Genomic DNA, 13,730 nt, shown 5'->3' with positions numbered 1-13,730 from the left:
TAAAGAAAGAAGTAAGTTCATATACAAAAGCTTGTGTTGAAATCTGGAATCAACTACAGCTCATATTTGATGTTCTCAAACATGCCTTTAAAAACCATTGTTGTCTTAGGACAGCTGAAGTATTAATTAATGCAAATGGTGAGGTAAGGAGGGGATTGGCTGCAGTGTCTTTTTATCTAATTCATGGACTGAAGGGGGTAGTGCCTGCTTTCCTGTGCTTAGAGAGAGGGGGGGAAAAAGTAACCTTTTCTCTTCTGCTGGTACAGATCCATATCCAGAGAACAGAAGGGTGTGACCACATGACCTGTTCCCAGTGTAACACTAATTTCTGTTACCGTTGTGGGGAGAGATACCGTCAGCTCCGGTTCTTCGGAGATCACACGTCAAACCTCAGTATCTTTGGATGCAAATACCGCTACCTCCCCGAGAGACCACATTTAAGGAGATTAGTGCGAGGCTCTGTCTGTGGTGAGTGGATAAATGTTCCTTGTGGAGAGCTGCACAATGAGGTGATTGAGTGCGGGAGTCAGTAATAGTTAAATAAAACCTAGTGCTTTTATGTATTGGATGGGCAGCCTGCTGTTCAGTTATGTAAAAGGTGGTTTGTTAAATATTTTTAAATAGTATTTGCACTCCCTTTTTTGATGGACTACATATGTGTGTAAGTATCATGTTCTCTTCTGCTTCGTAACTTTTTTAATAATACATAAGCAAACTGGAAAAATACTGTCAATATGAGTGTTGCTTGCTGTGATTGTTACTCTAAAAGGATATTAAAGATACAGAAATGAACAGGAAAGTGGGTGAAAATTCAAAATGATTGGATGTGCCTACTCTGGTAAAATCCAATGCATGAGAAGATCTAGTATAGATTAAAGACAATGCTGGCACTAGAGCACATGGGTATAAACTGTTCATTAATAAATTTAGGCATAAAATTCAAGAACCAGTTCAAAGCACTTAGTAAGGTTGCAGAAGAGCTTTTAGTAAAAGCTACTATAACAAACAATGTGTTTTTTAAAATGGTTCTTCGTACGTTTGATGGAATTACTGTGATAGCAAAGGACCGCGCTCAGAGCTATTACCGAGTCAGTGCTGTTCACGTGCAGAAACATTGGTAATCTCATTCCAAGGTTAAATCTTATATGTACAATGGAGATACAAATATAAAATTAGTGGGTTTTATCACAGATTTGCAAAAAATAACATTCTTGTTGACTTAATTTTTGCAGTGGTTTACAGATAACATATCTAAATATGCAGTTGGCATGTTTAAATAGAGTCTAAAATACAGGTGCCTGTACATTTTATGAATAACCACCGAAACACGGCAGAGTGCTAACAGAACTCACGCATGAAAATGAAAAAATTAAAGTTTCCTCAGTTTACATGAGATTAGATTTCAGGAATTGAGGTTAGTGCTCTTCCTCCATTGGGTTAGATTTTGGCTATGATTGGCATACATGAGCTAGTCTAGGTTTTTGTATTTTTTTCCCCACAAGCACACATGTGGGTATCACAGTATCACAGTATGTTAGAGATTGGAAGGGACCTCAAAAGATCATCTAGTCCAATCCCCCTGCCGGAGCAGGAACACCTAGATAAGGTTACACAGGAACGTGTCCAGGCGGGTTTTGAATGTCTCCAAAGAAGGAGATTCCGGTATGGACACATCTTTTTAAGAAGGTGTTGTATTGTTGTAAGACTATATCCCGTGACATTTTGGTTTTGAGACAGTATAATCCCTAATTGGATGTCAGGTCAGTTTGTGGATTCTGCCATCTTCAGTGGTGGAAATGATTGTTTTAAATACTTCCTTAGCTAAGGTTTGTATCTGAACCTTTGCTTAATAATTATCAATAGATATATCATTCACCAATTTATGCAGTTCTTAAGTTTTGGCTTCCACATCATCTTTGGTAAGGGCTGTAGGATTTCAATATGTGTTGTGTGTTATCTTTGTTTTATAGACCCTCCATCAGATTCTTTGTGGTGGTCTTTAATTATTTTTAGTATTTGTTTTGTTTTTGAACTGGAGCTTCCTAGTCTTAATCATTTAAGATCAAGTTGAAAACCCAGAAGTGTTTAATTCCAGTTAGGGATCACACCTAGGCTCAGAGATGTCCCACTAGCTGCAACCCTAAATGTAAATCTGTTAAGGCTTTATAAGGCAGGATAGCATTCTTAGTAGAAGGTGTCGCTGTACAAGTCTGGATTTTGTTTCCATTCTCAGACTCAGCAAAAGACATTAGAAGGAGGAGATGGTAGCAGAGAGGCCATTAAAAGCGTCTTTAAATTTTAGTAACATGTAGCAAGAAATAAAGGTTGGATGTCTTGTAGTAAAACACCTCTGCTTGTTAGTTAAGAGCGGAAATTCAGAGAACATTATCTTGGCTGTCAGTGGGAGACTGGTGAGGTGTTGCTACACGTTTTCTTCTGTGACTCTTTACTTTCTTGTTATGGAGAATAAATACTTAAGTAAACATAGTGGTTTTGTAGCCTTGTGCAGGAAAGGGTTTTTGGCTTGTTTCTACCAAATCTGGGTGAGTGAGGCGTGTAGAAAGGAAAGAACACTTCATGGCAGGCTGGCATGCTACCATAGTTTCTGTTGAGAAGCAGGGAGTTGTGCCTACAATCACAAACTGTTCTGTAATAAAAATAAGAGAAAAGCATTTATGGCAGCATAAATTTTTAAACATACTTTTCTTCATAAATCAATGTTTTTTGTAAAGGTAATGGACATAACAGGGAGAAGAAGAAAACCTGGGAGCAGAAGGTCTCTGAATTTGATGACATTTCTCTCCCTTCTTTAGCAAGCATATTTTTTAGAGAAGCTTTGTCCTTTGACCAGTACAGTAAGGTGAAATTGCTTTTATCCATCAGTTACAGCAGATGTAGAGATTCCATTCTCATAGTAATTATTTGGCTAAACTGTTGAAGGCAAAATGTTTTCTTATAACTGGAGTTAGTGATGGATTGCACAGAAAGGAGAAACATGCTCAGTTGTCTTAAATGTACTTGAAGTCAACTATAGGTACTCAATAGGACTCTTTAAAAAAAGATGCAAACTTGTGCTAGAACTTAACATAGGTATGACTAGTTTGATGTGCAAATAGGTACTTTCAGTGGCTCTGTTGCTTAAAGATAAAATTATATTTGGACTTGAAAATCAGAACTTTATAATGCACAAATTATAAAATTGTTTTAGAAAACTATTATTTTTTTTCGCCTGGGAAAGGATTCTCTAGGGATTTATGGGTGTTTGTATATATTACCTTAAAATGCGCAACCAAATCCAAAGTTATGCAAGAGGAAAATATTCCTTCATGTTTCTTTAAATACTTTCTCATTTTGCAGAAAAACATCATCCTCTATATCACAAGTAATGCAGCCCCTCTGAGACACCAGCAATTAACTGTAATTTGTGCGAGTCTTGTTCACCTTTTGTTAATTTGCTCTTAATTTTAGTTTACAAAGCCAAAGAGAGATAAAGGATTTAAATGTGATAGATATATAAGAAGCAAAGTATTTTGTTTTGTTTTTAAAATTTAACCTTTAGAAAGAATGCATTGATAACCAAAAGAAGATACTGTCCCATGACAGTGAAAGGTCATTTTATCCTGTACAGTCTTGGAACTATGCAGTACTTGTAACTTCATATACACAGGCAGAAGGAAAAAGGCACTCACTTATGCTTTATTTTATCTCTGAGTTAGTTTATGACATGTAAGTAAACAAGACCTTAAACTGCATTAGTTTAGGAACCATTCTTTGTGTCTGCAAAGAAATTACTCCACTCAAAAGCTAGTTTAGCTCTTTCTGCAGGCTTTTTTTTCTGTGTACTTAATCACCAGTTTAGTGGTTTAATATTTTTGTAATTTTGGTACTAAACATCATAATTTTCCAACATTCTAATTATGTTGTTATTGATAAAGAGAGTTCATACCTTAAAATAATCTTTTATAAAGTTTACTTTGAAATAGTTAAAGGCTTTGGTAATGTTTTTAATTGCTCATTTTTGGAGTTTTCTCAAGGTTTTCCATCACTCTACGTTCCTTCTCCTGTCTATACTTGACTGTTTTGCTTGGACAACTTCTGCGTGTATAGCATGCAGCACAGTGGAGTCCCAGGCAGGTCCACCATTACGATGCCTAGCAACTAGAGTAATACCAATAACATTTGCTGATATTTTTCTTCTAGGAATTAATGCTTTCCACCCACAACACTTCTATGAAATACAAAAGCTATCAAAACAGAACATGAAAGGGACATTTTGCATTAAAATGTTGTAAATTTTTCCAAAATATCTAATTTTTCCCTCAGACTGCCCAAATTAGTGGCTCAGGTTATGGAGGGGTTTACATCATTATTGAATGAGGTAATCCTTTCAGTGCAATCTGATACAAGTGACTTAAGGGAGGGGAGGGGAGAGGTAACAAACTTGTTTTTCCTCTCTTGTTAGAGGTGACCTTTCAAATGCGTGTATAACTTAAGAGAGCTGCTTCATTTCAAAGGCTTGATCAGACTGCTGGTGTATCAGTAAAAATGCCTGCCCTGCTGCATTTTCAAAGAGCTGAGACAAGTGATGTCTTTGATCCAGCCACTCAGCCAACACAGCCCGGGAGACTCTGCACTTCTGTTCAAAGCATGCAACTTGGGAAAGATAACTTGGACTCAAAGTTCAGTTTCAACTTCAGTGTTTCAGGAGGAGCCTTGCCTTCTCTCCATGCATTCCTACAGATCACGAACTCACCAGAAATAAAGAACATGAGCATTCTTTATTTGTTCTTAGTTCTATACTAGCCAGTTTCCTGCACAACCTCACCAACTTACGCATGTAACAGAAGCATCATACTCTTTTAAATATTGATCCAAAACAGACTTGGCTGTGGATTTAGACCTAAATCAGAACTATACATGTGGACTTCACCATAGCATTTTAAAGTGAGCAGAAGCATATTTAGAGGTGATGGTCTCATCACCTCGAGCTAACCTAAATTCTCCAAGATGCTGGTTTGGTTGGAATCTTTCCAGGGTGGTTGCTGTGCAGAAGGATTCCAGAGAAGCCAAAAGATAGTAGCTCTGTAGCTATCAAGTTCCTGTCAATGCCTGAGGGATTTCAGAATGGAAAGAGAAGTAAATGTGAGCTGTGAATGTACAAAATGAGCTGTGCTTGGACTGTTATGGAGGGTTAAGAGGGCAGAGAGAAATGCGTGCAGGGAGCTGGCTGAGCAGTGGTAGCTCTTAGCTGGGTTTGTAGGATGAATTTACAAATAAGAATCCTAATAAAGTATCAAAAACCAAACCTACTTTTGGGAGTCTGGTATTGAAATATTTATGGATGATTGGAAAGGGAAAAATAAAATGCCTACTTTGAATTATTTAATGAATTTTGCATTTCAGCTGGAAAACTACTCGTTACACCCATAATACTGGTTCTGGGACTGGCATTGGGAGCCATAGCTGTTGTAATAGGTAAGAGCTACATATGTGAACAAATCTAATTCCAATTTTCTCTATGACATCTCAGTACTTTAATCTCAGAGACTGACACAAAGTACAAATTTCACAGATCATGTTTTAGTATAAAGCACATGACTTTTTTTCTAAAAACTCTGTCTTTAGAATCTTTTCTCTTACTTGCATTTTATGCCTACTAGCTTTATTATCTTTTTTTCTTCAGTTATTTGGCTTTCTGAACTAAAATCTTTAACTAGTATAGCTAAACAAATGAAAAGGCCAGAATAATTTAAAAGCAGCCTTGGGCGCTCGCTGACTTAGACCCTCCCCTTAATCATCCCAGTGAATCACAATTCTAAGGTCTTGGTCATGTGCATAGTAAGATTTTTGGGGCAGTAGGCACAGTCCCCAGAGCCCTCCAGCTTGAAGATTACAACAACAACAACAATAAGGCAGCAAATTGGAATAAATTAAAATCTGATTCAGTGCATAGGCTGCTAAATTGAATTCCATCACAAAAAAAAAAAAAAGTACTGTGAACTCATACAGTATCAAAGCTCTGTTAATGTGGTTGCATTAATGTGGATGTAGTTATTCTAGCTCTTTGCTTGGCTTTAGCTGAAGTCTTCCACAGAAATTAAATAAGCCATAACGATAAATGTATAATTTTGTACATGTAATTGCATTTCCACTATTTGTGTTGGCAATAATAGTGTTAATGAGGGCTCTAGCTGCTTTATCACTCTTCACCAAACTACTTACTCCATTTAAAATTTGTAGTTGTGATGCCTCAGGCCTGGGCACCTTTTATTTTGATACAGTAAAGCCAAAATATACCAGGACAGTTACATTAATAAGATTGTGCATAACCAAACAGCGTATAACCCAAATACTACTACAGCTTTTGTGGACTACATCTAGTCAAATAAGGAATATTGCTATTAATTTCAGTATTTAGGCTAAGAATACACATCTTCTTCCTGTATCAATATTCTGTGTTGGATCCACTGAAGAGAGATATCTCTATAAAGATACAGGTAGATAGGTATCTGTCTTAAATATTTGTTCTGTCTTAAATATTTGTTCTTTTTAGTGGCATTTTATTGCCAAAAGTATAGGTAATAAAAACTTTTTAATGCCAGTAAAGCTGATTTTGCTCAGCAGTCTGGTATAATCTATACTGGCAGAAAAAAACCTCATTTGCTTATGTTAAAAATTAAGAGGGTTTTGCAGTAATACAATCGCAATAATTGCAATAATACTCAGTGTGCCATTAAAGTCCCATTCTAGACACGGCTGGCTAAGATATGATTAAGAACAAAAGCCATTGATTATTTATAGGAAAGATTTGGTTTTGGGGATAATTACAACAATTTTGTTGTTAACACAACTGTTAAAGTAATGTCAGCATCATAGCTGACAACCATTTTACACCATTTACAAGGCTGTTGAGCAAAGGAAGGACCCTAGTTACTGTAGTAGCCTTTTGTCATATGTTGTTTCTGTAGAGGTGTCTGAAAAGTAAGCCTTTCACCGTTTCAGTCAGCTGATGGCAAGAGAAATGGTGAAGTGCTTCTTATTTGCACTTAAGAGAGTCGCTCTTATGACACTTATTTTTCACTTGAGTAAGTCTGATTTATGTATTTATTTTTCCTTTTACAGCTTCTTTTCTCCCAAAAGACTTTTAAGAATAAACAGTTCCTTGCCCAGGCAAGGATAAACATTTGGTATTACTTCACAATAGATGCTTGTAAAAATAAATATTATTTAAAGGGGCAAAAAAAGTAAAGCTATAACATGCTGCCAATGAAACTGGTTGAAAACTAGTTCAGTTAAATCAGCCTTGGATTTAGATCAAAGGATTCCCAAAGTGCTTCTAAAAGTTTTAGGTTTGTATCTTACACAAACCAGCATGGTTCAGGAGTTAAATTTGTCAGAGATGGTAGTCAGGTTAGTGGGAGTTTGTTGTAAAGTAAGCAAAGTGTAACTTAACTCATTACTGAAGAAACTGTTGCAGGCTAGTGTATTTTTCTGTTTGTCCAAATTCTCCTGAGACATGGAAAGCTGCATCTGAATGTGTACATTGAAAGAACACAATGCATGCATAAAGGATTGCATTTAATTATGTTTTTCTTCTTCTTTTCTTGTTTCGGCAGGTTTATTTGTGTTTCCTGTCTATTGCCTTTGTAAAAAGCAGAGGAAAAGGTCACGGACAGGTATGCCCTGGTAAGGATGGACCTTACTCATCTGAACTGAGCTGGTCCTTCAAGGGCTATACACGCTTTGTGCAACAGAGCAATACAGTGCTGGTTAACAGCATCAAAACCACAGCCCTGGAAGAAGAATGGGGGATCTCCTGCTGTCTTCCCTCAGATAAAAACACTACTGCAGACCAGAAAGCCTCTTTGTTCTGGTGCACTCTGAACAAGATGGGCCCCCTGACTGCTGCTTTTTAAATGTTTTGGGGTTTGGGTTTGTTTTTGTTTTGTTTTGTTTTAATTATTACTTTGGAGGGTTTTTTTGAGTCTAAGTTTCTGAATTAGACAATCAAAGTCTCTCTTGTAGCCACAACTTCTACTGATTTGGCCTGTGAAGAAAGCATTTAACTGCTAACATGTGCTCCATTTAACTTCAGTGTCAGCCTTTAAGGGGGAAATGCTTAGAAGTGTTTGGACTCTTACTGTATACTGAGCATACTACTTTTGGTATTAAAAACTACTTCTGTAAATAACTTCCATCACACAGCATTCTGTTCAGCATACCAAAACCCCTTCACATGCCAGAGCACGACAGCTGGTTATCTTCCAAGTCCTAGGCAGTAGTGTAGATTGCCACCGCCAAACTGCAGTGCCTCAGAGCGAAATAATCCTTAGTACTGAAGGTCCATTATACTTACAAATATACTGATTGGGTTTAAGTCAGTGTTTATGGCAGTCTGTTAATATTGACTGGGGGTGTGTAACTGATTTGTTAGAAGAGTTACATTGTGAAATCCTTCCAGTACAGAAAAAATTTGAGGGATTTAGATAAGAGGAAGTGTCGCTGGCCTGTTCTGTCCCAGATATCCCTGAAACGTGTTTGCAGGGAAGCTGGGAACCTGCTCTTCTATTCTGACTTGGCATATAATACACATGCTACACACTAGTTGTGTGAAGATTGATGGTGAAATTTTATAACCTAAATAGCACATTTTGTTTGTTTAAGTAGGCTACGTAAGTCTCAGAGTATCCTTTGATGTCTCATGAGGAAAATCTGTGAATTTTGGGTAAAGGGAGTGGTCATGAATTTTTAGGAGGCCATTTTGTCCTTATTCTCTGCTTCCAGTGTTTCTCTTCCTGGAACATTACAGATCTGAAGAGAATAGTTATCCTTGCTCTTTTTTCCTAACTTCAGAGTGCTGCTGTTTGCTGCCAGACCTCTTTCTCAGTGCAAAACCACAAGAGCAATGTAATTCAGTGTTAGGAATCATCTACTGAGATTTTCTTCACTTTTGGTTAAAATCCAAATTTATCATACAAATATAACTTAAAATTAAAAATACAAGAAGATAAATTTATGTAAGCAGAACACTGAAACAATAAAGGAAGTATCTACTTTAAAAATACAAGCTGGTCTTAAAGAAGATTGGATCTGTACTGTGAAGGTACTTTTTTTCAGTGTGTGTGTTTGAAGTTACCTGTGTATATAAATAGTGAGGGGGGAAGCAGGAAGATGGCAACGTCCTAAAGAGTGTACAGACTTCAGAGCCTAGGTCTGCAAATAGCGTATCATTTGAGAGGATGTACTTTGCACCAATTTCTTTGAAAATTGTTATTAAGTCTGAATCTAGTTGTAATTTTTAAGCAAATAGTATTCTGTCCCGCCAGCGTAATACTGTTACAAGATACTCACTTTGATTTCAAAGCAGTGGAAGAAACCAATGAATCTTGTTTACCTGGAAACACAAATATCAGCTTACCATAGCTGGTTAGTATGCTTGTTTTCTGTCAGCGTCTGGTTTTGTTTTCTTGGGGGGTTTTTCTTGTTGAAACAGTGTGTGCAAGCGCAGTCAACAAGTACTTAATATTTCCTTTTGAATTTAAGGGCATGTTGACTCTGTTGTCCTAACCGTAGAAGTAGTATCTTTCTAAGATGTGCAAATTAAGTGGGGAAGCAGTGACATTTGGAAGTGAAGTTCAAAGCATATTGTCAATGCAAATCCACCCATTAATTAGATTTCTTCTTCTGTGACACATCAGTTTTCTATTTGTGTTCTGTCTGAGGTTGGAAGCTGCCTTAAAAGTCTTGGTTTGAGTGTGTTTTCTGAGGCTATACATATCAGTTGTCTTTGGCTTACTCAGGGATTTTTATTCCTCTCTTTAAATGTCAAATAATGAAGATATTTTTGTATTATTTAGAAAAACCTTCAAACCTCAGAGTGAGATATATATAGATAGACTTGGGTTTGCAATGCAGTCTGTCATATGGTGTCAAACTATTCCACATGAGAAGACTTTCGTACTTCAGATTATCTGTAATTAACTATACAGTGTGTTCATTTCTTTTCTTTTTCTGGCTCTTTATAAATATGTGAGATATTCTTACAGTCTTTGTAGCTGTTTTCACTCTGCTTTGTTTGCCATTTTCAGTTTCTGATGGGACTTCAGAAAGATTTGAAATTAAGATGTGAGAATAAAATGCATTAAAGGGAACGTATTAGATCTGCACTTATTTATATTCAGAAAGCATGTCATTGTGGGTGGAGGAAAGGAACACGCATCTCTGCTCCTACGTTATCATTTCATCTAGGCCATTTTTATTTTATCCGTACAGATTAAATGAAAGGGAAATGGTTCATCATTTTTTACACGTAGCAAAAAGAGGCATCTTTGACCTTGAAAGACGAAGAGTCTAATCTTCCTCTGTCAGTATACAAAAATAATAGGAATGACAATAATACTTGCTTTTCTGTAGAACAGAGACGTATTTCAAGAGGCAGTCAGAGTAGGAATATGGAAGACTTTTTCCATTCCTATTAAAATATTCCCACTTTAATAGTACATAAATACAATTTTCAATTAATATTAAGTAACAAAAGCAACTGAAATAGTAGTTTAATACAAAACTTCATTCAATAAAATGCTAGCTTTTAAACAGTTCTTCATATCTTGTTTCAAATCCTACATACATCAAAGGCATGTCATTTGTTTTACAAGAATTAAGTTATCAGTTTGAAAGAAATTGAATGAATTTAATTGAAAGGAAATTCAAGAACATTTTTATTATGTAAATGTGTTCAGGTTTTTTTATAACTGTCCTCTAAAGAAACCATCAGATTGTCCTACTCCATCTTTATTAACAGAAAACTTCATCAGGCAGCTGAAATAACCTGCGAAGGCAGATTTCACACTACTGTATGTTGATCATCGCTGATCATCAGGTTTGCTTTCATCGCGTTTAATATTTAAGATTGCTTATCCTTATGCAGAGTTGTTGCTCACTGATACCTGTATTTGAACTCTAGGAAATGCTTAAATCCATTCTACCTAGCATTCTGTTTCAAGCTTGCTTGGAAATGGCTCTGCCCATGCTCTTGAGTCTCCTTGCATGCATGCAGTTGGAGCTGGTGCCCTCCCTGCAGCGCCATGCCATGTGTGTTCTGTCCTGCCTGTGCGGGAGGGGACTGCTTTCCCTTTAGTCACTAATAGTAATTGGTTGTATTTCACTAACTGGGTCAGGTTTCAGGGCTGCTCAGCCATGTCAATAGCAGGGTGATTCTGACTGCTGTGGCATCTTGGAGCATAGTTAGGTATATTTGCAGAGCTTATCCAGGAGCTTGTGACTGGAAAATAAATGTGCTTTTCCTTGTGTCAGCCTATTAGACAGTGAGAATACAAGCGAGAGGCAGAAGTGCAGTTTTGAGTAGCCTTATGCTGTATCTGACCCATCTGTTTTAGACCCATGTGAAACAGTCTTCATTTCTCACCACCTCTCTAATAAACAACATTCATATCTTTCAAATGTCATTAAACACAGTCACTTTGAGTGATCCATTATCTTCCTTTGGGGCAGTGCAAATGTGTAAGTAAGATTTTGTATGGCTTTGGTATTAGTGATACTGACTTTGTAACTCTTCCTGGTATGTTAGATGCTTTTTCATTTACATCTATTTGTTGGTTCTGAAAGTTTGATCAACGTGAAGTTTTACTTTATTAAAAATATTAATTTGCAGGGACTATTGCCAATTAAACAAGAAAGTGTTTGGGATCACTGTCTGGTATTCCTTTTAGCCAAGGGGCTTTCTGCTCTTCCAAAAGCCGCCGTAGCTTGTGTGATGTGTAGGTAGGGCAGTAATTCTGTTAGAGCATACAAATTCTTCAGTGATTGAATGGTTTCTCTCACCAGTTAGATATGAGAAATTGTTTTAATATTCAATGGCCAAATAGTTTGCCATGCAGACTCTTTTATTATTATTATTTAGTTGTGGTGGTTTGTTTCTTGAGCAAACTTGATATCATTTATAACTCTTGGGATGATTGTTGTGTAGCACTGAGCTGTGGATGAGAACCATGGATTTTTTTTTATAGTTTATATTAGATCTCAGATTTTGCTGATGGAAAGAATCCTATCCGAGGAAGCTGTGGGAGAGAGAATTTCTTGGTTTCTTTTAATTTTGCAGCCTTACAGTTGCCAGTAGGTCAGCTTCATTCCTGACATCTGTCATAGCCCTGTTTAAACCAGGGAAGTTGTTATGCTAGTGTGGAGTTGGGTCACAAATACTTCAATAAAAGTATCTGGAAATGTATTGAAGCCATTGTGCAGCAACTTGAAAACCTGGTTCACTTCTGAAGAAGTGCAAATTACCATGGAGCCAGTCCTCTCACTCGCAGAGTGATGCTATTTCCTGGGAGGGCAGGGAGTAGTGAAGAATTTCCAGATGAGATTCTTACTAAAGCAGATTGTCAGGGGAAGGAGTACTAGCTTTTAATGTCATAGAGACCTTCTTAATGCTTCAAGTCACTAGTAAAGTTAGAAACAACATCCACAGACAGTGTTAAATAACATACCTGAAAATTCTTTATTCATATAACAGATACTAACATGGTGCAAGAATTGGAATTCCAGCTCTTCAGTATGTTTTAGACTTCAGACATAAACTTGAAAAAGAGGGCACATCCAGAAAGTTACATTGCTGATATATTTGGTGGCTAGTCTTGCTACTGTTACATGAAAAAACAGCTGCACTTTGGTTCAACTGCAAGACTAGAAGTATTTTCACTTGAGTGCTACTGAAGCTATAACACAACACCCCCAAACTTTTTGGTTAATAAAACTAACAAATGTAGCTTACTGCAGTTACATACTGTTGCTTCCTGGCTGATTCTTCCTTATCTGTCTGTGCATAAGGGCTCAGCATCTATATGTTCTCTCTCCAGTAAGGAATGGAACGCTCACATTAGGCAATTAATTGCTGGTGGACCTCTTAGGCTGACAGTGAAATACCATGAGGTAGGGAAATCAAAACTGATCTTGGAGTGCATGCTTTGATTTCAAAGATAAAAATGTGTACTAAGCTTTAATTATGTGCTCCTTAGTAAAAATAGATGCATAAATTTTGAAGCATAATTCCAGCTGTTTATAAATACATTTGTTTAAAAAACAGTAATGGAGTAGTTATAATAGCAGTTAGTTTATTAAAAAATATCACTGTGCAAAAGAAAATCTTTTGGAGCTTTTTTGGCCAATCAGAACTTTAAAAAAAAAAACAAAAAAACCCCAAACAAACAACAACAACAAAACAAACAAAAAAAAAAACACACCAAAAAACCAACCTAATCTGAAAGGGTTTGAATGGATCAAAGTCATAAGAGGAATAACTTACTATGTCAAAAAAATTTGATGTTTTTAGCATAAACATGGATTTTGCACAAACCTGGTGAAACACATGGTAACCCCATTCAGTGTTGAAAACGTGTCATTCTGAAAACAGTATTGTTTAAGTTTTAATCCACTGTCGCTGAGCATGATGTTACTAATACAATGCCACATTTACCTCATTTTTAGAAGGAAAATCTACTTACAGAATCCAGACAAGCTGTTCAGACGTTTTAAACCTGTCCTGTAAAAGTGCTGATGCAGTCAAGAAGTATTTCCATGCCTTATGCAAGTTCCAGCTAAGCAGATGGATTCAGTCTTTAGTCATGGACTGTATTTCTCATAAACAAAAATGCACTCTCAATAAGACTTCTTCATACCAATTTACATTCTGCTGCTTCATGTCCACAACTTCC

General features: G+C 36.7%; 1 protein-coding gene across 2 annotated transcripts in view; it reads left to right on the top strand.

The window, feature by feature from the left end:
• The window catches only part of RNF217 (ring finger protein 217), a 62,366-nt gene extending 50,660 nt beyond the window's left edge, over positions 1-11,706 (top strand). The window contains exons 4-7 of one of the 2 annotated variants that reach the window (XM_061378415.1): positions 267-468; positions 5,404-5,475; positions 7,617-7,686; positions 8,785-11,706. In XM_061378415.1, the coding sequence (XP_061234399.1) occupies positions 267-468; positions 5,404-5,475; positions 7,617-7,686; positions 8,785-8,815 (375 nt within the window). In that variant the 3' untranslated portion in view covers positions 8,816-11,706. Of the gene's footprint in view, positions 1-266; positions 469-5,403; positions 5,476-7,616 lie in introns of both variants that reach the window. The other variant, XM_061378416.1, reaches the window with a different exon arrangement.
• Positions 11,707-13,730: the final 2,024 nt, after the last annotated feature.

The sequence above is a fragment of the Neopsephotus bourkii genome, unplaced genomic scaffold, assembly GCF_033783945.1.
Source record: "Neopsephotus bourkii isolate Nb327-2 ecotype Australia unplaced genomic scaffold, CSIRO-AGI_Nbou_v1 NB_1765, whole genome shotgun sequence".
Classification (NCBI taxonomy): Eukaryota; Metazoa; Chordata; class Aves; order Psittaciformes; family Psittacidae; genus Neopsephotus; species Neopsephotus bourkii.
The sequence above is the reverse complement of the archived record's forward strand: the minus strand, read 5'-3'. Positions and strand labels throughout refer to the sequence as shown.